Source organism: Mustela nivalis (assembly GCF_964662115.1).
Source record: "Mustela nivalis genome assembly, chromosome: 11".
Classification (NCBI taxonomy): domain Eukaryota; kingdom Metazoa; phylum Chordata; class Mammalia; order Carnivora; family Mustelidae; genus Mustela; species Mustela nivalis.
Window position 1 is genome coordinate 70,279,190 of NC_139030.1, and position 26,686 is coordinate 70,305,875.

Consider the following 26,686-nt stretch of genomic DNA (forward strand, 5'->3'; position numbering starts at 1 on the left):
AGGTACATCAGAAAAGCGACTTCCGTGTTGGTAAAGCTCAGTGCATTAAATAGCAGGACTACGGAAAAACACAAACCAAGTAACAGTGGATACCTGTCATGGAACACATAGCCATTCCTAGTGTCCCACTGCCAAGACTTTATTTTCGAAAATCGAAAGACAGAGAACAAAGCAAGCTATGAATCCTAAAATGCTATTAATGAAGAGAACCAACAGGAGTACGAAGAGAGTGGGTCACAGACACAAATGAGAGAGATCTGAGAGGAGGCTGTGTTCTGGGGACAAATGGGACCTACGTGGCCACAAGGACATGAGCGGGAGAGCACTGTGGCGGGGGGTAGGGGCGGGGGGTGGACTTAAAGTCCCAAGAGGATACTCTCTGCATGACACACTTGAGACAAAGGACCAAACCCTCAGACGCACCAGGACGGCACAGGTCCAAGTCTGAGCCAAGGACCCCAGGGAGCTGCCGGGCATCCCCCATTAACTACAAGCCCACCTCCACACAGGGACCTATCCCACGCACAAGGACCAGGTCCAGGGCTCCCGAGGGCATACGGCACTCCTCAGACACCACAGTTTGTCTGCTGAGGTGAACTTCAGATCTTTGTTTACTAGTCCAAGACCGACACAAATGGTGCCCTAAAGAAGGTGACTCTGGGAAGAAAAGCCAGGCCTATGGGGCAAGAGGAAGTGGGAGGCCCTGCAGGACCTCTGGGTGTGGGACACAGGAACCTCCCAGAGGGCACACTGCACAGAGAAGAGGACGGCCCAGCACCCACAGAGCCTCACAAACTGTGGGTTAGGAGGGGCCTGGAAATCACGTTTCCAGACAGCACCACTGTAAGGATGGGGTGACAGCAATGCGGGACTGGAGCTCGACCCAGTTGACAGCACTGCCCCAGGGCCAGAGCAGCTAGTGGCAGAGTCTCTCCTCAAAGCCACGCCATCTGGAGTGTGCTTGACAGAGTCCAGCATGTGGCAGCCAGTGTGCGATATGGGGCCCTGGATTCCAGACCCCGGGGCTCTCTTCCAAACTCCCACCATCAGTGCTGGGGACAGACTGCAAGTTCCCGTGCAACTGCTGGATCTCAGGGCCAACACCCAAAGGGAGAGTGTGCACAGCGGACCCCCCATCACAGATGGGGTCTCCCACCCTTTGGCAAGGGCTCCTGCCCCCCAGACACTTGGGTCTTCTCTGGACCCTTCACCAGCGCAGCCTCTTTCCAGCAAGGCATGCAGGCCCTCTTTCCCTCGCCCTGGAAACCACACCCCGGGCCACTCACAGGCCATCTCTGGCACAGCCCTTGCCCGAAGTACCCCGGAACCTGCCCGTCCCCCCATCCCCCACTCCAGCCCAGGCTGCTAAGGCTCCTAAACTAACGTGACGCATATGGGACAAAGCCTCCTGCGGGAGCTTTCCCTGCCTCCATGCCAGGGTGACATCCCTTGAGCCCTGGGCATCCTCCAGGCCGGCTCTGCCCACCAAGGCAAACACACCGACAGGCGCCGGCCCCGGGGTGTCACACACTGGACCACCGGGTGCTAGCACCCCACCACGCCTGCCAGGAGCTCTGGAGCCCAAATGTATCCTTCCCCACAGCGTAACTGCTGGGAACGACGGTGCCAAAAGCAGAATGTCACCTAGGCACAGCTGAAGAAACCCAGAGAACGTTACAGAGAGAAACACGGGGTCAGGACCATGTTTCCAGCTGCTTCAGAGTCCTCTCTGAACAAAAAATGTGGGGGTGCATGGTTCGGCCCATGGGCCTCCCTGGAACAGACCCCGAAGCTTGTGTCCGGGGCCTCTCACCACTGCCAGGCTTCATATGCAACCTCCACGAGAGCACCGGGGACCTGGGAAGGGCCGGGGCAACCACAGCAGGACCACATGCCCTACCCTGGCTGATGTAAGACGGCACAAGGGGGTCATTTGCCACATCTGGTCCTACAGGTATGAAGAACCAGGGCCTGGACCCCATGTGGGTCAGAGAGCCGCAGTGACCCCTTCACAGAGAGGTGCCCCCAGCGTGCAAGTGCAGTGGCTCAGTCTCCCTCACTGGGAAAGGGGCAAAGACAGGGCGTCCTTCTTACCTTTCTGCTTCACTGTTGGCTCAGGCTCAACATTCTCCCGCCACATACTCGCTGAGTTATCATCTGAAACACTAGCTGAGTTAGTATTAGCTTCTTTTGTTCCTGACAGAAAACAGTGTAAAACAAGTCAGGACAATGTCCACGGCAGGCTGGTCCTCTAGGCTTCGACAGCAGAGAGCACACCTACTTGTCCACGCCTTCCCACACTGCAAGCTTACACACACCTGACCAAAGAATGTTCCTCCCAGCTGTGGCTGTGGGATCAGGAGAGGAAAGGGGTGCGCGGAACAGGAGAAGGCCCCAGGCCCACTCAGCCCAGGAGGAGGTTGGGATCCCCAAAGCCAAAACAAACTGGTCCCTCTACCCCCATTTCCAGAAACTTCCTAACGCTACCTGTCTCCATCCACCACCTCCTCACTGCAGCCAGGCCCAGATGAGAAGCTGCAGTTAAGTGACAACTATAGCAAAGCAGGAGGGAAAGAAAGATTCCTGTGCCACAGTTCACAGTCCTGGACACACTGAAAGCTCCTAAGCCCCCGTGAACTACTAACTAATGCCTATAAAATGTCTATAAAACAATGTCTGTAAAAATCGGAAAAACATCAAATACCTGAGAAATAATACCTTTTTTTATATTAAAAATAAAGGAGGGGGTAGGGAGGTGCTGCAGGAAAAGATTTTTAATGTGGTAGGACTCAGGGTAGAAAACTAATCCACCACTAAAGGACCCCCACTCTAAAATTAAACCAGGAGAAGACAAAAATAAAATTCAAAAAATGTTCCCTTTCCTAAAATACAATCTTATAATTTCTTAAAAGTATTCAAATAAACAGTTTATATCAGAATCAACCTATCATTATCAAAGACTGAATTTATGTAATAGAACCTCACAGAGTAGATGACATAATTTTCTAAGGAAATTTTTTTCAATCTATAAAAATGATCATTTAAACAGTGATTCAAGTAATTATTTATTAAATCTAAGGTAGCCAAAGAATCAACTTGAAATACTAAACTCTAAAACAAATGTAAAAATAAACATAAGCTTGGCAACTGTATTTTAAAAGAAAACATACAAAAATTTTAGATTGTTACATTTTATTTGAAAGTGTCAAAAATTTCCTACACCATTCAAAACTACCAGCACAATAACTTAACTTCCAAATGCAACATCTTCTGTCCAAAGCCCAAGGGGACTGATGACACTCTGCACCATTCCTCTCTTCAAAGGTCTAGTGGCACTTTTTTTTTGAGAGGCCTATGATGGTCGTTTTAATATCTTTCCTAATATTCTTAAGTAAGCTTTACTAAAACTCCAATACACACAGAGAAACAGACTATATGTTCTGATAATACCACAATCAATTCTTAATCAGAGGACAGATTAACCAGTCTGCAAAATAACAGCTTTAAAGAAAAGAAATAACACACCCTTAAAAAATAAAAATTATTATGACCTGGCAAAAAAAATCTGTTGTCCGAATCACCAGGAATGAATGAACCCATCCGGGAAGGGTGTGGTCCCGGCGTCCTGATTTCCCAGCTTGAGCAGGCTCCTCGCCTCTTCAGAGCCTCGGTTTCCCCCAGTTTACAGCGCTCCAGTAATGGGAATCTGTGCTTTATAAAACAGGGAGCACTGTGCCTGGCCAAGTGCCTGCCTGTCAGTCATCATCCCTGAAACTCACCAGGTAGAGCCCCCAACACCGCCCAAGCCGCTTCCCACTCTGCCTGTGTGCTGTGCAGATGCTCACAGCACAGGGCTCCCGGTGACATCCAAGTGTAAATGGGAACAGATACCCAGGCCCTACAACAAGGGGCTCCGCCTGGCCCAGCGACCAGTCTGAGCATCCTGTTACGGGACACAGAAGCACTAGTTTAACCAGACAGAACACAAGATAAAGGCACAGCTGGCCTATGTAGGGTCAGAGCGAAGCCAGATGTTCAACCCAAAGCTAATGAGGCCTTCAGATCAAACAGAAACACGGGGAGAAGCAGGGGGAGAGAACTGTCATAAGTGAAGTGACATCATAAGGAAATGGACGAGTGTCCAGAGGATGGAGCATTCTACAAGGTTGGCCACCTCATCTCTTCCACAGTCAGCACGCTAGGCTAAAAAAGTAAGACGAGAGCATACGGGGTCTGGGGACTATGGGAATTCAAGTCATTTAAAAAGTAAAAGAATAAAAAACATACAGTGTGTTCATCTTAATGGAACCCTGTTTCTTGTTTTTTGTTTTTTAAAATAACACTTCGGAAACATGAAGATTTCGACACTACCAGGTAACAGTAACCCTGCTACAGGGAACCATGTTGGGGCGTGTCCCAGCACATCTCTCTTGTTTTCTGAGCTGATGCTGAAGTATTTAAAATGTCAGGATGTTTAACAGACTTTGAAATCATTCATAAAAATATATGGCCCTAGACAACACACCTATGATGAGACATGAGAACCGCTGAATCTGTGTGAGGGGTCGGAGGGGGTTCAAAGTTCTTCCTACTCCTCTGCATTTTCATAGTAAAAACCTTTACACAACTGGACAAAATGATCTAAGTGACAGAAGCCAAACAAGTTGAAGACACGCAGACGGCACAGCGTTCCAGGAGAACCTGGACCGTCGAACAACTGCAAACAGAACGAGGCTCATCACGCCGCAAGCATTCCAAGATGGAGCAGGGAAAAGTGGCTCGTGTTTGAGAAAGAAATGGGTAATTTCCTTGTTGAGCTCTTCAGTGTCCCTGAAAGAGGAAGCAAACAAGTGGTCCTGTGACGGCCCTGCGGCCACCGTCAGACCCAGGGACAGCGGGGGCACGGTGAGGCTGGTATGCACCAGCTCAAGGTGAAGGGCAAGCAGGAGGAAAGGCTCCCAGACCAGCCCAGCAGCACTGCACCTGGAAATCACACACAGTGAGAAACTCCGCAGCTGTGACAATTGCCGACAAACCCTGAATCCCAAAGTCAAATGACTGGCAGCACAGGTGACCTCTGTCACTGGCATGACAGTGACTGACAGTGATAACAGGGAGCCAGGGCCCAGGCAGTGGCAGGAAGAGGGGAGGAGACACCAGGGGTCACAGGACCACCAGGACAGGGTGCAGGACTCCACTCTGACCACCAGATGGCACCAGGCTCCGCCCGAACCTCCACCCAGAACCTCACTCCCTGAACACTGAGCGGTTGGTCAGTAGTGTCTACAAAGTGAGGGTACTTTGGTAGTACTGGGTACTACAGTAGTAGTCAGTACTACTGTAGTCTGAGTGGCCTCTGCACTTTATTCTGGATCCACGTTACCAACCCAGGATGCGATGCCTCACCCTGACGTGGGGCTTGCAGTCACTAAACAGATCCATGAAGCAGATCTGCCAGGCACACATGCGACATACCAGCCACTTTGTGGACAGACCTCACTGAGTCGCACAGCAGGCGTTTAAAGAGCCATTTACCACGAGGTCACTGTGGCTCAGAGGACATGCCATGAAGCTAGCTTGAGGCCAAGAGGTGGGCAAACAGGAGGCACAGGATCTTCCCACTGGTCTGGGATGTGGGCACATCTCCCCAAATGGGCAGCACTACCCAAGCCCCCTCCTGCTGCACAGGGATCAGCTGGTACTTCCCCTGCTCAGAGCGGACTGAACCAGCCTGCAGCCCAGACAAGGCCCCCCAATGCAAGCCCAAGGTCAAGTGAGAACTCATCCTCTGCTCCCATTCGGCACCCCCTGTCCCAGTCACCCCACACCAGTCACCACACACCACTGAGGACCTACATAAACCATGAAAAGCTGACCTGCTCAGAATAAGATCAGTGGGGACCACCTCTCAAGAGGCCCACCTTTCCCTGTGCCCCTGCTGAGCCCAGGGAACACAGGACAAAGCAGCTGCCCTGACCAAAAACACAGCTGCTCTCAGGGATCCAACCTCTTAAAGAGAAAGCATGTGCCCAGAAGATGTGCTTCCCATGATCCTAGCTATAGGCACAGAATTTTTGAAAGTCAAAAAGATACAAGTTCAGCCTAAACAAATTCTTATCTTTTCCTGGAGTCAAGATTTACACTCTATTTTCCCCTATATGTCACTCAAGATTTTTAGTATTTCTTAAGAATTTAGTTTGACATCACAGCAAATTCTGCTCTTCATCAAGGATCAGCCCATCTGAAATCCCCAGTTCACACGTCTCACTGCTGCAGGGTAGGGATGCACGCATACCCCTTGCACCGCCTGCCACAGGGAACAACCTCCCCAACGTGCCCTGGCAAGCACCTTAAAATCCTTATTATGGGGCATTTTCTTAATACAACACAGCGGGGCAGAATGGGAGAGCTGAACGACCATTTCTCTCTCTGACCATCCACATCACCATGAGGAATCCCAACAGCAAGTAAGGAAAGCATCTTTATCTAGATGTGAAAGGAAGTCACACCTAGAAAGGCACGTAAGAGTTAAATAAAACTGAGTTAATCTTTCTCATATAATTTAGGAAATTAAAGCAAGTGGTGTATCAAGTCATTTCTGATCTTCACTAGCCTGTGGTTAGAAGAACAAAAAAATTCTCTTTTTTTTTTATTGGGGCGCCTGGGTGGCTCAGTTGGTTACACCACTGCTTTCAGCTCAGGTCATGATCCCAGAGTCCCGAGATCGGGTCCTGCATTGGGCTCCCAGCTCCGTGGGGAGTCTGCTTCTCCTTCTGACCTTCTCCCCTCTCATATTCTCTCTCACACACTCTCTCTAGAGCTCTCTCTCTCAATTATGTTGAGAGATAAATATTTCATCTCAAGGTGCTGAGAAATATAAACTAAAGAGTATCTTTTTCTTACCAATTTCTGAAGTCGTAGTTTCCTGATCTGCTTCATGATTTAATCCAGACAATACAGGATCTAACATTTTAGCTGAAATATTATCTTCCTTTCTTCCTGATATAAAACAGTGACAGATTAAAATACTGCAGAGGTTTTTGCCTGTGGGAGGCTCTGGTCAGGACAAACAGGGCTTTACACCAGGCTCACACTACCTGGTCCCCTCCGGGGTCCCAGGACACGCCCCTGACCACCACTCCTCCCTCCCGGGGCTCTCTACCAGGACCACATGCTGTACTGCCCCTCGCCATGGGTCCTGGCTGGCTCTGGGGCTCACTGTCTTGATCTCCACGCTCCCCTACACTAACTTCACATGGATCTTCATGTGACAGCAGGAAACACCATCATGGGAAAACCCCCCAACTTCTTTTTTACCTTCAGTCACCCCAACTCCCTCCCTGAAGAGTGGGCCTCCAGCTCCACTCTTGTCTGGACACACTGCCGGGCCATGCGGTAGTGGGTGTCTCACATTCCACGTGTGAAAATTCCTGGCACTGCCCCCCAGCCCAGCAAACAGGCTTCCCCCAAAGCCTTCACACTCCAGCAACAGCACCGCCTGGGTGCCCAGACCCCTCCATGGGTCTTCTCGCTGTGCCCTCTCCTCTAAGAAGGGCGACCTAGTCACAGCGACTCTTATCCCTTCCATTGAGCACATCCTCAGCAGCGACGCTCAGGTCCCGGCTGTCAGTCTTACTGGGACACGAACTGCTGTCTGGCCTCTATACTTGCCTCCACACTCTGAAAAGGGGATGTTTCTAACATCTGCCTAGTCATGCCTCAGTCCTGCTTACTGTCCTCCGAGGATGTCTACTCACGCTCACTACAAAACTCTCACCCTGCATGGCCCAACGCCTCGGGCCTGCCTATTCCTGCAGACCCTATCACTTTGCCTCCCCACCCAGCCTCACTGCCAGGCCTCCTGCCTTCCAACAGGCAAGGCTTCCCCAGCTCAGGGCCTCTGCCCCAGCCTAGACACTCACAGGTCCTCCTTCCCCCAGTCAATTCTCTGTCCAGACGTGCCCTCCCCAGGGCCTCTCCGCCTGTGCACCCGCTCCTACATTTGACATCAGAAGACTCATGGCTAACGTGGAAGGGCACACCCTGTGGTCTCCTGATTATCTGTCCAGTCCCTCCACACTGTGCACTCAAAAGGGCAGGTCCTCCATCAGTATCTGCAGAACAAAGAAGGGCAGACCCGGGTACAAAATCCCAGCCTGTGACTGATCCGTGCTAGGCTGGTGGCTGGGGTGGCCCCGCGACTCAGCGGGCAAGGCTCACGGCCCTTCTGCCCCCGCTCCGCTCTAGGCCCAAGCCCCACGTCCAGCAGGGCAGCCCTCCACAGGGCTCCACCTGCTCGGTGGTCAAAGGGAAGCAAGGTGCCAACTCCCCAACAGTCGCAGGCCCTCTGGGGCCTGCATCGTCTTACCAAGCTGCTTCACGGTGTGCTCCTTCTTAGCTTTGCTGTAGGAAGAGTTATGTTCTTTTTCAGGGGAAAGACTATTTTCACTGGCTCTAGAGCCCCTTCTTCCTGATACGAAATTGCGTAATGAAAGTACGTATTAAGCTTAATTCATAATGCTGTACAGTATACTCATTCTTAGTACCTTATTCTGCTATAATTGCCACTTAACAACAAATCAAAAGTATTGTACTTTTGAGAAGAATGTTTTTTGGATTCTATAGAGATCCTAGAATAGCTTTAAGATTCTAAATATGTTTAACAAACAGGACACCCCACACTCCAGTAAATGCAAGGCTGATCCCCTCAGGCCACGGGGTGCCTCCCCCTCCTGCCAGATGCTGGACAGTCGCCTAAATGCGACCCATTAAAGTCAGGCAGAAGGTCAGGGTGGAGCACAGGCTGTGCTGGGTGCGGCCGCACTGTGAGATCTGTGCCCAGCTCACCAGCAGGGTGAGCCATCAGCTTGTTGGCTCAGGAAGGCTAGTATCAGGAAGGCTGCAAACCTTGGTGATCATCTCTCTTAGTGGCCACAGAAAAGGAGCCCGTGGGCAGCCCGCTCGCCAGCAAACTCAGATGCACATGCCAAGATACTAGAAAAGCAGACAACAGCAACTGTCGGCTTACCAAAAAACACAATTCGACAGAAGAGCTGCGGGCTACGACTGAACACAAGGCGAGTCTGCAGCACAAGGACCGCAGTCCACGATGCTTCTACACGCCAGCAGTCACCAGAGGAACGGACAAGGAGAAGGAGATGCCACTTTGAAACCAACCAAAAACAAACTGTCGTGATCCAGGACGAACAGACACAGCCCCACACGTGCACGGGGAGACGCCCATACTAACTTGGGGTCAGAAATATCCAATCTTCCCCAAATCCGGAAAGCGTAAGTTTAACATGGGTCGGACACAAACCTGATCAGTTTATTAGTTCTGTTTATGGGAGGGGAGATTCTTTGGCTCAATGGTTTTAAAATAATCTAAAAGAATAAACACATAAAATGGCTTCAAATGAATGATTCTGGAACACCTGATGAGTTACTCTGAAAAAATAAACGTCACCTTACAGCATGAATTAAAATAACTAACTAAAAAGATTAAGTACAAAAATGCATGACAAAACACAAATCTTCATCTCTCAAATCTCTGGATAAACCACAAAAAAAAGACTGGTCACTTCCAGTGCATAAAAATTAAACACTCAGGCAAGTCAGGAACTAACATAATGAGTAGAAATGAACTTCGGGGTGAGGGGAACACTCATGTAAAAACTGGCAGATGTTCTTAATATACAGTGAGCTTATGCAAATTAAGAATAACACTGCAGGGGCGCCTGGGTGGCTCAGTGGGTTGGGCCGCTGCCTTCGGCTCAGGTCATGATCTCAGGGTCATGGGATCGAGTCCCGCATCGGGCTCTCTGCTCGGCGGGGAGCCTGCTTCCCTCTCTCTCTCTCTCTGCCTGTCTCTCCATCTACTTGTGATTTCTCTCTGTCAAATAAATAAATAAAATCTTTAAAAAAAAAAAAAAAAAAAAAAAGAATAACACTGCAACGGCCAGCACAGCAGTGAGGAACCCTGCAAAGGACAGACAAGCCCGAGGAGTCAATAAAAATTACAAACACACATAAAAATGCACAATTTCCCTAGCAATTCAAAGGAGCTAACACTGCTCATTTTTCACCTCCCAGACTCAGCAAGCCTTGGAAACTGTGGGAAAGGCATAGGGCGAGGGTTTGGTCAACATACCCCATAGCCGACACGGCCAACGTCCCTGCCCTCTGTGCCAGGCCTCCCTGGGGAACCTGTCTCTGGAGATGGCCCGCAGAGGGAAAAGCTCATGAAAGCATTATGTACTATTCTGAAGGAGAAATTCCAACCATGGTTCTCCTGCCACGCTGCTCTAACAGTTTAGAAAAAGGACCCCATTTCAGATATTACCACTGCTCAGAGTAACCTCACACTTCATCTGAAAACCTGCAACAGCACTGGTCCCCAGCAGCACTTGCCTGCCCTGAATGGACCCTCCTGTCCTGTGTGCTGGTTGGGCTGAACCGGTGCAACCCTCAAGCAAACCCCCAGCCAGGTCTGCTCACTTCAACCTCAGATCTTAGGAGCACGACTCCCAGGAGATGGGGCCTGCTGTTTTGAAATGCAGGAACATCACCTACAAGTGATCCCCGCACCCCAAGTCCTTGCTGGCCACTGAGTCAGGACTGCACTGAGCCACCACTTCAAAGACATGAGTCAACAAAAAAGGGTGACTGATAGCTATTTCTGGAAAGTTACAGTTCGATCGCATCTTTTAGATTGTGACAGATCTCTAGCAAAGAGGTGGTACTCTGCCGCTGGTGTCATGTGCTCACACATGTACACAGGCACGCACGTGGGTGTGTGTGTATGCAGAGAGAGAGAAAGGGAGACATATCTTCATCCTTTTCACATAGTCTTTGTTCCCCCCAATGGCAGATCTGCATTCTGACCACACGGTGGTTTTTCTACCAGATACTATGATTAATACCCATATTTTCAGCTCCTTATATGATAAATCCTCAGTACCTTCCACTGCATTTTTGGATCGCCGTTTTGATGCTTTTGTTGCCACTGACCTGGACGCTCTAGTGGAAATCTCGGTCTTAAAGAAAGGAGAACAGACAGAATTAGTTGAGGCACGACACAGCAGTGCATCGAGATTTACTATGCAGACGCTGCTCGAGGAAGAACAAAGAGGCAATAGGACACACCAACCACTAACTCCGCACAGCTCAGCAGCCCAGACCTGAGGGTGAACAGAGGACTCTCAGGCCTCCCTTATTCTAAATTCAGAAATCCTTCTTTCTGCAAAGCAGTCCAAAGCCCAGCGACCCGTCAACCACACTGAGTATGGTCTTACCGGGTATGTTTATGAGGACCCCATCTCCCTTGCTATCTGCTAATTATTCGCATGCATCGTGACAGCTCTGGGTGCAAACACACACGTGTTCAAACCAAGCACACAGCAGCCCTAAGGTTTTGCTCAGCCTGCCGTAACTCCCTCCTAACCGGCCTCCCAGCCTCTGTGTCACACCCAGTCCACCTTCCTTGCAGCTGCCTGGACACGTCCCCAGAAATGCAAAGTGCTTTAGGGAAGTTGGCCTGAGTCGAATCTCCAGGGCCTGGAGGCAGGGAGACGATCTGCTCCGGCCACAGGACATACGCCACCAGACCTCACACAGGCAAAACAGAACTCGAAGGGATCCCTCTGGCAGCCTAGCTGTCCCAGCCTGCCTAGAGACCGGATCCTCACCCAGAGCCTCTCCCAAATGACTCCCGCATCCCTCTGTACCCCACGTCATACCTGTCAAATAAGTATATAAGGGAAGCCCAGAGCCCAGCATAGAAATTGGGGCTCATGCATGAGCCTACACCACATCCCCTGCACCCCAGGGTCCCCACAGACTAGAGGAGACCACAGCATGGTGTCACCACGTCAACACAGCCATGGTTTATGTCTCTGGAAGTTATTCTTCAAAGTTTACCTCTGTTTCAGCTTTGGAGTCTTTCAAAGATCCATCTGGCATCTTTTTGGACACCTCCCCTGAGCTTGAGGACTGTTAAGAAAAAAATTCATCATATTCTTAGAATTCCTCAAATCTGTGACACCTAAAACCACATCGAGGTTCAAGATGTTTCTTGCTGAGCAGCAGTAAGAGCACCCTTCCCTTACGAGCATCCATCCCCCTCCAGGCCTGAGCTTCCGCAGCTGGTGTGCTGCCTGCTTCCACAAGGGCCGTCGGATCATTCCCAGTAGGGCAGGCAGGGGTCAAGGGGTTGGGGCAGCACCTCCCAGGAAACTCTAGGACAGCGGGACCCATGGGATGCCCACACCAGGCCAAATCTCTTGGACACGCCCCCATAAAACAGGGGGAAATCTGGAAACAGGGGAAGGAGTGAACAAGAGAAACTGCCAGCCACCAGGAAACACAGCCACAGCTCATTATGGGGCGGGGGAAGGGGGCAACTTTCCAACAGAGGATTCTCGTCAGGCAAAAGCTTCAGACTCTCCATCAGGAAATATTCCCAAAGGGAAGTACAGGGCACCCACAAGCCCCAGCTCAGAGCCACAGTCAAGTCTCTGACCAACACGTCCTGATGAAAGGCCTAGAAGAGACTAGGCCGTAGACCTTGTGCCCAGTGAAGACTGAAAAGCAAGGGATGACCGTCAAGCTCAACGATGGTTCTGAAACTTCCTGCTGGAAGCACCAGGCTCTGCGCAGCCCAGCCTGCTGTCCCCTTAGGGTGAGGGGCACCGCACCACCAGCTGGACACCTGGTCCTTTACCGCAGGAGTCATGAGTGCCCCTCCCCACGCTTCTGACCCTGAATCTGTCCAGACCTCCACTCCCTCCTTCCTGGCAGCTGGAGACCAAGAGAGTTTCACAACCCTCCAGAGATACTCTGTAACACACTGTCCCCATGAGAACAGCCATGTGCAGGGCCAGCCCCTAACGGAGACCTGAACCACCTATAGTGAACCCAAAAGTAACTTGCACATTTAGAAAACACGGCAACTGAACAAAATTTCTGGCCAACCACAAATTTACCTGAAAATTTAATTAAGCAAAAATTACAGTAATCGGAAGTCTTGTATGTATCTGCTGACACCCACAAGACCTAGAGAGGCGCCCTGAGGCTCCGTACATTCAGCCACGCCCAGGAGCACATACACAACCGAGGCAGCTTGGAAGGACTGCTCCTGTAGCTACTGGGTGGGCCCCCCATCTTCAAAAAGCACCCAGATGCACACATGCAGCCAGAGGCTCAGAACCCCTGCAAAATTGGTGTCCGTTTGGGTTTCTACTGGGAATGCCCGAGTGGCATCACTTTACCGTAGCGCTGGAGAGAAGCGGAGTCCCCATCGCACTGCGACAAAGATAGGAAACACCTTTGAGAATAATACAAACTCTTCTTAAAGACAGAGGTTTTCAAGCAGGACTTTACCTTTTTCTCAGGTTTGTCATGCTCTCTGCTCTTCTCCCTGTCAGGGTCCCTGGAGTGCTCCCCATCCTTCAGCTTCCGCCTGTCCCTGTCCCTGTCCCGGGCCTTGTCTCGCTCACGCTCTCTCTCCCGGTCTTTCCACCTCTCTTTCTCCTTTCCTCCCTCGTTCCTTCTCTCTCTCTCATGGTCCAGGTCTTTGTCGCGGTCTCTGTTGCCTCGGTCTCTGTCCTGCTTGGTCCGGTTCCTGGCTCGTTCTCTCTCCCCATCTCGGTGCTTGTCTCGTTCAGGATCTTTATGTCTCTCACGGTCGTTCTCCTTCGTCTTCTCCTTCTCTTTGTCCTTCTCTCTTGCTTTGCTTTCTTCCTTCACTTCTTGCTGTTTCCGATCTCTGCTTGTACTCCTCTCATTAATTTCAGAGTTCCTTTTATCCTGAAAAGAAGGTCAAACAACAATATCACTTTTGTTTTTAAATGTCTTTACCTGAACTCTAGAAAGACTCATTATTTTCAAATATGTGCAACCTGCAACTCACCTCTTTATCTTTATGAACTCTGGGCTCTTCTTCTTGTGCATTCTTATTGTCCAATTCCTGAGATTTTGACATCAGTGAGGACCTTCCCTTCAGATCCCCCTTCTCTCCAGCTAACACTCTCTTCACCGCCTCATCGCTGGAGAGCTTGTGGTCCAAATGGGAGGAAATGGAACACAAGGTGAAAATGAGATCAGCACAAGAGACCAAAGCAAATGTCCACATTCGTGGACAGTTCATTAAACACGTTAAACACGTGGACGTGAAAGTCAAAGGATAAGCTACTAGAAGGAAATGCTGTTATCAGTCACCAAGTATACCACTCCGGACATGACCAGCAGAGTCGACTCAAGCTAAGCAAATCCCACTTCAATCCCCCTGAACTGGCTCAAATGTAGACATGCGTGTCATTGAAGGACAACACGGCTCCCGCGCGTGACTCCACAGATGCCACATGGTTCCCGCAGGATCGCAAAGGCCCAGCACTGCCCAGAATGATCTGACTCAAGCTCGACTGAACCCCAAAACCCTCCCATGGCCTCCCTGACTCCACACAGAAGCTTCCAACACCTCCGGGCAGGCACCCCTCTCACTGACATGCTCACTTGCTCCCCAAGGATACACGGAGCGACCATCACACCGGGCACCAGATGTCATGCTGAAGACACACTGGGTTTCGGAGGAGAGGACAGATGCGGCAGCTAAACACCAATGTGCCTACCCAGCCACGGAGAGAGGAAAGGCCAGGGCTCCGGGAAACAACCTATCCACAACCAGAGCCAGATGAAGAAACGAAGGGCATGACCAAGGCCAAGGACCTCAGCACCCAGGCGCAGGTGTAGGAGCTGAGAGAGGAGGGGAGGGGGTAGCAGCAACTCGAGGACCCTTGTGAGCCAGGTCACAGAGCTGGCTGTGCCCACAGACAGGCAACAGGAAGCTGGCAAAGGATTAAGCAGGGAATGTGGGAGTCAAAAGTGTTTTGAAAAAGAAGTAACAGGAAGGATGCAGGGGTGGGGACTGGGGACGAAGCCAGGGCATGGGCGAAATCAGCTGTGTGCCTGCCTCCGAACCTGAGATCTGGATGGAGATCAGGGTAGGACGCACTGGAGGCCTCCTTGATGCCACAAGCTCCCATCCCCATCCTCACCCCCACCCCTGCCATGGCAGGCTGAAACCCACCCTCTTGCCTATTTTGGAAACACTGAAGGTTAGCCCCAGCCCACAACCCATCAGGTACACGAAGGGCTGGATTAGCTCTGCCCTCCGACTTAGATCCCACAAAAAAGAAAGGCCCTGGAAATGCCCAGCTGGCATCGCCAAGCCGAGATGCCCTCTGGCGTCCCTAGTAAGCATGGCCTGGGCTGGATCTAAGCAGAGAGGCCAAGTCTCCAACCCACAATGAGGATCTCAGGAAGTAGCAAATCACTCCCTATTTAGTGACACTGGCTTTCTCTGAAGGCAGCGCAGCTCCGCTGTTAGTAGCCAGAAGGAAGAGGATCGGAAAAACAGAGGGCAGAGAGGAGAGAGAAGACAGGAAGGAAGGAATGGAAGGAAAGAAGCAGACACAAAAGGCTGCAAAGGCAGACAGAGTACAGGGCCATGCCATAAGCTCCGAGGAAGCAGCCCAGCAAGTTATCCAGCCCCCAGCCCCTGCCCTGGAAGGAGGCTCTAAAGGAGAAAGCCAGCAGGGCTTGGCTGCTGGGCATGCCACCCCCACCAAGAGCCAGTGTCCACGAAGTTCCCTCATTCATACTTAACACCTGAAGAACCTATAGTTCTGACTCAGTCCTTCTGGAACTCTGAGGCCAAAGCACTGCGCTTGGCAGACACCACCCAGGGCTCCCTCCTCAGACACTGCCCCCCACCCTGCGGGTGCCTGTCACCCCGCCTTGTCTCTCAGGACTGCTGCATCTGCGTTCTGGCCCCTCCGTGTTACCTTGCTGAGACAGCATCTGCCAATTCTCTGCAGCAGCTCGTTTGTTCTTTCAGGCTCGTGCCCAGCCACGATCCGCGCTGGCTTTGCTGACAGTGGCTCTCCCGAAACCATCACCACCACGTCTATGGCCTTCTGAAGGAAGCTAATTTTTGCATCTTTATCCTGAAAGATTTCCATTTAAAATACAAATGAAAAACTCATCCAAGAAAGTCTCCATCATCTTCAGTTTGCTTAACAGGCACACTTACTATTTAAAGTAGGTCAGATGTGGAAATATTCACTCTTTGTAATAAAAGAAAAACAAATAAAGCATTTAGTTTGAGGTGGGAGGCTAGCAGGGACCTTTAAAACACTAGTTCCCTTTCTCAGTGGATAAAATTAGCAGGATATGCAGCTGGAAAGAATAAGAAAGTGAAATGAGAAAGAGTACAGCACAATTCATTAATTAATCAATCTTGTATTTCAACACCCATCAGCATATAAACAATACACATCCACTGTAAGGACGAGGGGTGCCCCCCGCCCCCCGGCCTACCTTAACGTTATCGGACTTCATCTCAGCGTCTGTGTAGAGGCCCTTCATGAAACCGGTCATCCTAATCACCTTCAAAAGATCAAGGCCGTGGTCAGCACCTATCACGGCAGCCTCTGTGTCAGCCTCAGCCCCGGAATCGCACACTGTCAGAGCTGCCGGAGTCTGTCCATATCCAGGATTTAACTCCCTCCCACATAACTCAGCCAGCTTTTAAGTGTCTACTGTCCGGGAGACCTTACACAGGCGGAACCCAGCCTGGAAGTGTGGACAGGTAAACACTGCAACAGACCTGCAGAATGCTGAGGGAGCACAGGATCAGTCCCTGGTCCGAATATAGGAGGGGCCAGGGTGTCAGGGGAAGTTTCCTAGAAGACGCTGGATCTACACTGAGCCCACGGGCTTGAGTGGCAGGCAGGGGTGTTTAGGACCCATGTGCCAGGCTAAACAATGCCTACAAAAGGTCCTGGGCCCAGAAGGTCCTGTTCAAGAGAGCAGAACAAGTTCAGGGCAGGAGGAGTCTGAGGCCAGAGTCTGGCAGGGCCAGTGTCAGGCCGGGCCTGATCCAGATGGCTGTCAAAGCCACCAAGAATATGGACTTTCACCTAGGACTCCGAGGAGGCCCTGAAAGTTCAGAGGCAGGGGAACAGTATCTTATGAGGGTCACTCAGGCCCAAGGGTGAGAATGGACTTTGGAAAGAACAGGAATCTCTCAGCCTGGGTTTTGAGCCTGGACGGAAAGGTCTTTCTTCTCACTCACTTTACCACAACAGGGGGATGCTCTGTGCAATTGTCACTTTTGTTTTCTCCCTTCCTGTCCCTCCCCTCGGTCAACCTGTAGCTCCCCATTACCCTGAACCAGCTTTAGAGGTGGTGATCTTCCCTGTTCCTCCCCACGCCCACAGATAGCCAAGCTCCTCGTTCTCTCAGACCAGGGCTTTTCAAAATGCAAGCAGTCCCTATAAAGTCAACAAAATGAGTAGCAACAAACTTTTCTTTTCTTTTTCCAAAAAATAAACCAGAAAGGCAAGTGCCAGCTGCCCTGTATGCAGGAAGGATGAATATACCTACATGTGTGTGTTGTGGGTGGAATTAAAGCACATGTATTCATGCAAGTCATGTTCGTTGGAAAATGGACAGCCCCATGCTAACATGAGGCAATTTCTCCGAGACCAAGCACACCTCACTAGTAGGCTGGCTCTCACTCTCATCAACTACCTAAGAGCCATGCTATCATTTCTCCTGAGAAGATATATTCCTGACGGAATATTAAGAGTATCCTACACTTCATACTCCTAGAGCCTTTTCATTTTGTCTCTTCTGAGGTTTTCCTATATTGCTGGCAAGCAAAGGGACCAGAAACATTAAACTTACAAGATCAATGCTTTGATTTATGAAAGAAACAGTTTAGCTATGGCTAAATTACTAATGTGGTGACTTGTGAAAACAACACTCAGAGTTAAGATTTTCAGGATGCTCTTTACCTCTTACACGAAAATGCTTTCCAATATGTTGATCATTCTAAAATTCTTAACAAGCAGGTGACAATTAATGTATTTACCTTTCCATAAGCAGAGAAATTCATTTCAGCATTAGATTAGGAAAAAACCATGAAAGAAAAGCAGACCACTTGTTCTTAACTGCCTCCACACAACCTGGCTGCTGGTTCACCAAGTCAGTTCCTGCTTGAAAGTCCCTCCCCCTTCCCCATTTCGAGGCACTCTGACGTTCCAGGAGCCCAGTGCCACATCAAGACCCACAGGAGGAGGCCTATCCCCACGGCCTGCCTCCCAGCTCTCCACTTCAGTGGGGAGACAGGACTAACAGAAGATAAAAGCGTGAGGGTATGGTAAGTGCTGCAGTCACTGCTAACTCACTTCTTCCCTTCTGGGTTCAAGGGCACTACCTGCCTACTTCGAAAGTAATGCAGCACACAGCTGTGTCCCTTCCCCAAACACCGTCTAATGACAGGTGGAAGTGTTGCCCCAGCTACAAGAGCCTAGGCAAGACAGCACTGGGATGTGTGTGGGATTCCAGAGAGTTCTAAGCACAGTTAGGGCTTTCAACACAGAGGTACACCTTATAAACTAAGTTGAGGCAGCAAATGATAAAGCAAAGCTTGTGGAGAATAAAACACCCAACCTAGCAAGAGTAAGAAATGAAGTTTGAGGACCAATATGCAGAACCCTTGGAAATCTGCAAGTTCAGCCTAATTCCTAACTCCCAGAGACCACGCCCAAGTCCCTGAGTTCAATGCTCTTCTTAAGTGCACCATGGAGATGAGTTACCAGGAGCCTACACAGCCTCCTTCAACAAAGAATGTGTGCTGTGCACCTTCTGTGTACCTTACCCAGTTCAGCTAATCCAGGATATGGCAACAAATAAGTACAGTCTCCATCAGCCAGTAATTCACCTTCCACTGGGGAAACGTTACAGACGACCAATCTCAGCGGAGGTGAAGCTGTGCCCTTCATCAGCCAACATCAACCTGCTCTCGTACAGTTTTCCCCTGTGGGTCCCACTACAACCACGTTCAGCAAGTTTATCCACAGGTATTTATTAAGCATCCAAAACGTGATCACCATGGACAGAAGTGTGCAGAAAAACTGTGGATATGAGGATAAAAAATAAATCACTTAATTCCCCAACGATTTTTGATCACCTTTCATGAGCGAGGCACTGAAGGGGGGAAAAGAACCCCAGAAACGCCTCTGCCAGGCAGGATGTTAGAAGAGTGCTAACAGGTACAAGGGTAGTCTGGAAAGAAAGAATGCTCAAGGAGCCAGAAGAGCCGGCCCAGGAGAAGGGATGAGAAGGGGAGAGCAGAGATGAGGGCAAGGAACTCAGTACAGAGGCACCGCAGAACTGGGCCTACTGGATGTTCCTCTGGCAGGGCCTGCGCTAGGCTATAGGAGGTCCAACTTTGACGTCAGCCCTGATTCTGGCCCTGGCCGGGTCTGCACCCCGCAACTGGGCCCTGACCTCCACCTGGGCCCCAACTCCCGGCTTGGAACCCAGCCCGCACCCCACACTTAGACCCTGACCCCCCGCCCTGACCCCCCACCCGGGCTCGCCCTGCCCCAGGACGTCTACTTGACCCCCCACCCCCGCCCCGCCCGCTCCTGGGCCCTGACCCGCAGCTGGGGGCCCACTCCGGCCCGCACTTGGGTCATGAATTCCGGCCCTGACCCCCACCCCGGGGTCCCGACCCTCAGTCCGCACCCCGGCCACCGGCCCGCAACTGGGCCTCGAACCCTACCCGGGTCCCGACCTGCACTCCGGCCCCCCGCCCGCGTCTGGGTCCCGACCCCCACCCGGGACGCTGACCCCCCGGCCTGCGCCCGGCCCCCGGCCTGGCACCCACCTCCGTGATGATGTCGTGCAGGTAGCGGAACGGGGGCTTGCTCAGCAGCTTCTCCGTCAGCGGCGGCCTCCGGATCACCTTCCCCAGGGCCTCCTGCGTCCGCTTCACCACCACGGAGTTCATGGCGGCGCTGCCCGCGCCCGCGCTCCCGCCGGCCAGCCGAGCCTAAGCCGCGCTCCCCGGCCGCCGTCGGCCCCGCCGCCGCCGCCGCCCGCTCTGGCCTCGACGTGCCGCTCGGGCTCCCATCCCACAGTGCACCGGAGTCGGCAGCGGCGCATGCGCAGAGCGCCGGGCCCACCCCCGTCGCCAGGGCGTCGCGACCTTAGCAACGGACGCGCCGCGGCTCCCCGCCCTGCCCCTGCCGGCGGCAAGCTGAGAGAGGTTAGTACCCAAGGTCCTGCCGGCGCCTGGCAACCGGGACCAAGCCACGCCCTTATTCATCTACCAGGTGTCGCTGATTCCGGGCACCTGTCTTCCACCCGCCGGGCACAGGCTCGCCGCGGAATTCCTTCTGGTGATTTGGAGGCTTTATGACCTGTTTCTCGTTCTTTTTTTATAAAAAGGTGCCGATTGCCCCTGCATCTTCAAATCTTTTTTTATTGACAAATAATTGAGAAAGGAGACATTATCTTCAAGTGTACGACATAATTATTTGATCTTTGTGAATTTAGCAAAATGACCACAATGAGTCTAGTTAACATCCACCACCATAGTTACAAAAAGTTTTTATTGTAATGAGAACTTCTAAGATGTATCTTAGTACCTTTCAAATATGTGACACAATATTGTTAACTACAGTCATCTTGCAGCACCTTATATCTCCATTACTGACATTATAACTGAAAATTTACACTTTTTGACCCCTTTCATCCATTTCGTTCTTGTAATGGTATCTTTATAACTTATTAACATTTATTTTTACCGTTTTCAATGCTTTTCATTCTTTGCATAGACTCAAATTTCCATGTAGTATCATGTTCCTCTTGTCTGAAGAACTTCCTTTACTAATTTCTTTTCGCAAAGGTCAGCTGGCGATGAGCTCTGTCACTTTCCTTTGTCTGAAAGTGTTTATTACACCTTCACATTTGAAAGATTGTTTCACAGCATTTGCAAGCCTAGGTTAACATTTTTTCTCTTTCACTGCTTTACAGATTTTACTCCACTAGCTTCTGGCTTACATAGTTTCTGAAGAGAAGTCTTCTCTAGTCCTTTGCTCTGTGTATACCTGGCTGCCTTCAAGATTTGCTTTTTATCCTTGGTTTTTATAAATTTGCCCGTGACGTATCTAGATGTGGGAGTTTTTAAACTTAAAATTTATATTTGAGGGACGCCTGGGTGGCTCAGTTGGTTAAGTGACTGCCTTCAGCTCAGGTTATGATCCCAGCATCCTGGGATCGAGTCCCACATCGGGTTCCTGGCTCGGCGGGGAGCCTGCTTCTCCCTCTGCCTCTGCCTGCCACTCTGTCTGCCTGTGCTCACGGTCTCTGACAATAAAATCTTTAAAAAAATTATATTTGATTACTATTTATATGCAATAAGCTCCACCTATTTTACCTATTTTAAGTACACTGATTGACGCATTTATGCTCCTGCACCACAACCAAGGTATATAACAGTGCATGATCCCTAAGTATTTCCTCCTGCTCATTTGCAATCTACTCCTCCCCCACCCCAGCCCCAGGCAACCACTGATTCACTTTCTGTCACTATAATTTTATCTTTTCCAGAGTTTCACATAAATGAAATCATACACTACATAGTCTTTTGTGTTTCTTTCTCCTATAAAGACTTTGAAATTCATCCATGTTGCTACATACAGTAATATGTCATTCCTTTTTGTTGCGAGTAGTGTTTCATAATATAATTTGTTCATTCATTCACCAGTTTATCGATACTTGGATTGCTTTGGAGTTTTGATTATTTGATTATTTAGTGCTGCTAAGAATATTCACATACAAGTCTTTGTGCAAACATAGTTTTCCTTTTGTTGCAGAATTGCAGGGTTTTTGTCTTGGGGGGTTGAAGAGTGAATCTTGAGGACACAAAAAAAGATGAAGTGAAGTGAAAGTTTATTAAGTTAAGTTAAGAACAGAAAGGAAAAGTTCTCTAGAGTGGGAAGCATCCCAAGTGGGTTGCCACTGAAGGTTTTAATGGTCCGTCTTTCACTGAAAACTGACCAGGGAACTGAAATCTTCTTAACGTCTCTACCACTGATAGCACGAAGTTTACCTCTCCTTTGAAGTTTAGTGGCTTTTAATTGTCAGTCTGTAACTGTCATAAAAATACCTCATCTCCAGGGACACCTGAGTGGCTCAGTCGGTTAAGTGTCTGCCTTTGACTCAGGTCATGATCCCGGTGTCCTGGGATTGAGCCACACATTGGGGGGGGGGGTCTTCTGCTCATCAGGGGGTCCAATTTTTCCTCTGCCTCCCCCTCCCTGTTCCTGCTTGCTCTCCCTCTCTCTCTCTCTCAAATGAATAAATCAAATCTTTTTTTAAAAATCTCATCTCTGACATTTAAGACAAAAGGGGTGGTCTGGTTATGTTCTCTTATCTCTGGTTTCTTACCCCTCAGCATTTTTCCACATCTGGGATTTCTGTGAGCCTGGTCATGGAAACCCCCACCCTCTCTCTCCCTACCTAGCCCCGCCTGTCCCTTACTCACTTTCTCTTGGATAAATACCCAGGACTGGCATTTCTGGGTGGTATGTTAAGATTATGTTCAACTTTACAAGAGGCTACCAGGTTTTCAAATTCAAGTCATCTTTCATTCCCATCAGCAATGTCTGTGATTTCCAGTTGTTTTGTATTCCTGCCAAGATCTGATAGGTCAGTCTTTTTCCTTTTTTAGGTCAGTCTTTTTAACTTCAGTCATTCTCGGCATAGCGTAGTATCTTATTATGGTCTTAATTTGCATTCCTCTAGTGATTTGTAATTTTGAATTCTTTTTCATGTAACTAGTTGGATATTCATACGTGATGGGTGAAGAGAGCTCATGAAGAAGTGTCCCGGCATTAATGAATCACTTCTGTGAGCCGTAGAAAGTAATGAAAGGAAACGTAGTTCACCGTAGAGAGTCCAGAGGCCAGCAGGAGGAGCTCTCACTCCCAGCGCGGGTTATCAATCGCAGGTCCAACAGGAACAGAAGGACCTTGTGCATGGTTTTAAAAGATTCTACCATCCCAGCCACAGGAAGAAAGCTTTCCCGCTCACCAGGCACCAGCCTGGTCAATGACAGACTGTCACGGTTCAGCCCATGGGAAGTCACTTGCAGCTCTCAGTTGCCTTCCACAGACTTTTTGTTTGTAAGCGCCCTTCCAACCCCCTCTTTCCTCTATCAAAGAGAATTTCTCTCTTTTGTTCTGGGGACTTACCTATGGTTCTGCTGTGATGTGCTTGTTCCTGAATTCTCTGCTATTCCAGAACCAACCCATTTTTGCTGGTAGAATAACTGATAGTTTTATTTTTAAGGTTAACGATGCAGAGGACTGGCTAGGCGCAGGGGACTTCATGGAGAACCAGGTTCCTTCAGTGGCATCCATCCACGCCGTCTTCTGCTGTCCACTGCTCCAGGAAATATCACTGGGGCTAGCTGCATCCTGGACCGCATGAGTTTGGTCACCTGGACAGAGGCCAGGCGAGCCACCAGAGCTCATCTCCCTCCAGCAACGCTGACCTGGATTCTGTCCATAATTCACCACGCAGGCAGGCTGCCTGTCTTAAGACTTTACTGAGGAGTTAGGAGCCACCTAAGGGAATAACAACCCAGGAGGGAAGAAATTTGGCAACACTCACTGGATAGAGCTATTCTGTGCTCCGTGGAAAAAAGCACCCAGCAAATTGCACTCTCAGACATGTTCCCTCCTGGGTGGCCCTGTGTTACCAGTCCTATTCCCCAGCTTCCAGGTTGATCTGCTTAGCCAAAGCACCTCCATCCTCTGACCCCTCCCTTGTCAAATCTTCTTGACCTTCTAGAAACCCCACCATCTACATATGTATCTTCCCAACTATCCCCTCTCTTTCAGCACAGGGTGATCCATTCCTGACCCATCCCAAGGCAGGGGCAGGACAGTTCAATCCCTTGGAACAGTCCAGGGTCATGGGGGACACTGTGACTCAGGGTCCTTCCGGGGCTCCCAGATCTTCATGGTTCTCCTGATTGTCTACATATTTATCTTTATCACACACACACGTCCTGTTTCCCAAGAACAAATGTTCTCAAGCAGTTCATCAGACTCCAAGAAGAAGAACAAAACGGTTTCCCAAATGTTTCGTCATTTCTGAACATCTTTGTCCACCCTGAAACTAATATTTCGTATTCACATGGAAAACAGTGTTAGCCTTCTTTCTTCCCTTTCCCTGACCCTGCCGCTGCCCCGCCCCCCACCCCTGGCTTCCCTGGAAATCTTCTAAATAGGGGAGATGGGCCTTAGTGAGACTGTGTCCTTCTGCAGGCCTGGGCCCTTGGTCCATGAGGGCTGGCCCAGAGCTCTAAAGTGATTAAGCCTTTAGACAAAGTGGCACCAGCTTGCTGCCCTCTGGGTGTTAGGGAGAGAAGTGGCAGGATGTCATTCTCACAGGATGGCCAGGCAGAGCCCTTCGGGGGCTGCACCAGATACACAGGATGATGTGGTGTGTGAGAGCTGAAACATCCCGGCCCAGACGTCATCCCTGATCTGCTCACCATGGCTGAGACTTCTGTGAGGAGCACCACCTCTGAGTTCTGAACAGTGTCTATATCGGCCTGAGTAAGGGTGGTGGAGGATCTCAGGGAGGTCACCAACCTTAGTCTCTGACCTCAAGTGCTCTGCCTTCCCAGCAGACACTGGGTACAGTGTCTGTACCTCCTTCCTCCAAAATTCATGCTAGACAGAAGCCTCCTCTGGGCCTGGGGCCCTGGGACAGCTGTGATCTGTAATGGCTTATCTGTGAGCAGTCAGTCCCCTGGAGTGGTGGGGATAGGGACTATGCCACACCACGGGGAAGCCTGATTCTGGTTTCTCCCACAGTGTGTGGGAAACAGCGGAGCCATCTAGGCCTAGGAGGCCCTGTGAAGGCCTGTAGGCACAGGGCTTTCTTCTGTCTTTGAGGCTGAGGGCCATGATAGAGGGTCTCTCAGAGGATCTGAGACACTGAAGCAGCATCACCAGACCCCAGTGAGAGCCTGTCTGAGGAAAGCAGACCACAGAGTGGGTATGGCAGCCTTTGGGGACATGCCCCAGCCACATAAAGTGTCCTCCTGAGGCTTCCACATTGCCCAGGCAGGTCCACGCCCTCCACACGGGGACTGACTGGGGCAGGGGTGCAGGGCCCTGGGGAAGCAGGGCCAACAAGACCCAGCTAAGGATTCCCAACTCTGAGAGAGAGAGGTGGAACCACCTCAGTCAGGAAAGAGGGGAGCAGGAGGAGGCCCAGAGGCCAGTGGGGAGTCTCTAGTTCCGGGGCTGGTGGGCGTGGGGCCTCTGAAGCTGAATTACCTAGAGGCCTCAGGGTCATGTAAGGATTAGCAGAAAAGAAAACATAAAAAAGAGTCACTTGTGAAAACACACAAGTGATTACATAACTATAGAAAATCACAGTAGAGATGTGTTTGAGACATAAAGAGCTGGTAGGAGATGTACTTGAAATAAGCAATTTCCAAATGAATGAAAGAGATGACAGTGGCCATGACTCACCCCAGGAGAGGGAGCTCCACAAAGCAAGGGGCTTCCAGACCCTGCCTCTCCTCCCCTAAGAGGCAAACATTCCCAGAGACAAAGGCCTCCCTGGGGGCGGGGGGTTGGGGTGAAGAGCCCGGGATGTGGGTCAGCCTGTGGGAAGGACTGGGCAAAAAGGAGAAGTGGCCCAGAGCCTGGACACAATCTCATCAGCCCTGGATCCAAGACTTAACTCCCTGGCAGACTCAGAAAGGAAAGCATCAGTTTGCATGGCCGGTCAAGTGCCTTGCTGTGTGCTGCGCGCACGCACGCACACACACACACACACACACACACACACACACCTCCCCCCCTCCCCAGCTGGAAGGTGACAGGCATCATGGTGTGAAGCATGAGGAGTCAGGTGGTGTGGAAGGCCTTGTTCCCTCCTCTCCCAGTGAGTCTGGAGAAAAAGAAGACATGACCTTCCTCCTAAGCTTGCTAAGATCATTCCTGCCTCAGGACCTTTGCACTTGCTGGTGGAACACTCATCACCCAGATCTTCATATGGCTGCATCCTTGCCATTAGTTGGGTCTCAGCTTACATGTGACCTCTCAGAAATGTGAAAAATAGACTCCATCTAAATTCTGCAGCCTAAGGCTGTCATCTTATCTTATTTCCTTTAAAGTACTTACCATCCTGTGAAAGCAATTTTTTTATTCATATCTGCCCTTTCGTTTTCTGTCTCTTTCCCCCACCATGATCACCCCTGGAAAGGGAATGCAATGAGCAGAGGGGCCTGGTTTATTTGCTCGCCCCTGAATCCCCTGTACCTTCAACATTGTTGGCGCTGCTATTACTGACTGTTGAATAGACTATGTTCTTATTAAAACGGCTCTTCCCCAAGGGCTCTTAATAATATGGTTTATATCAAAATTTTAAATGAAAAAAGTCCCCCCTGGGCCATGAGGGCAGAGCCCCAATCCACAGGTTCCCTTAAGCCAGGTCTCACAGGGCCTGGGAGTTTGACAGGAAGACCCCTGAACCCCTGAAAACACAGCAAAACGATTCCCTGACAGTAGATTCCTGGAGGAGGCACCATGGCTCTCGTCCTATTTGCACAGCAGGCTGGATCTCCAACAGGGGCCAAGAACCCTCTGCTGTTAGATTCCCAGGCAAGCCTTTTCCAGCAAACTCTGGTTAACTAGCATCCAATGTCAGTCACTGCTTGCTCTTTCTAAAAGCAAGTAAGGCCGAGGCCCACGAATGGCCTGGGAGCTTTCCACCAGCAGCCGAGTTAGCAAGAGCAGGG

At 50.4% G+C, this 26,686-nt stretch overlaps 1 protein-coding gene across 6 annotated transcripts in view; it reads right to left on the reverse strand.

Annotated features, from left to right (window-relative positions):
• Positions 1–19,993, reverse strand: part of TRAF3IP1 (TRAF3 interacting protein 1) — a 68,680-nt gene extending 48,687 nt beyond the window's left edge. For 3 of the 6 annotated variants that reach the window (XR_014300608.1, XR_014300609.1, XM_082690967.1), the window contains exons 1-10: positions 19,739–19,993; positions 16,378–16,446; positions 15,843–16,004; positions 13,910–14,053; positions 13,381–13,806; positions 11,920–11,991; positions 10,961–11,036; positions 8,369–8,470; positions 6,904–6,999; positions 2,095–2,196 (exon numbers count right to left, since the gene is read on the reverse strand). Coding sequence is in view for 4 of the 6 variants with exons in the window: in XM_082690967.1 (XP_082547093.1) it covers positions 2,095–2,196; positions 6,904–6,999; positions 8,369–8,470; positions 10,961–11,036; positions 11,920–11,991; positions 13,381–13,806; positions 13,910–14,053; positions 15,843–16,004; positions 16,378–16,446; positions 19,739–19,861 (1,372 nt within the window). In the remaining 2 variants the exon portion in view is untranslated. The remainder of the gene's footprint in view (positions 1–2,094; positions 2,197–6,903; positions 7,000–8,368; positions 8,471–10,960; positions 11,037–11,919; positions 11,992–13,380; positions 13,807–13,909; positions 14,054–15,842; positions 16,005–16,377; positions 16,447–19,738) is intronic. The other 3 variants (XM_082690968.1, XM_082690969.1, XM_082690970.1) reach the window with 3 other exon arrangements.
• Between the last annotated feature and the right edge of the window lie 6,693 nt (positions 19,994–26,686).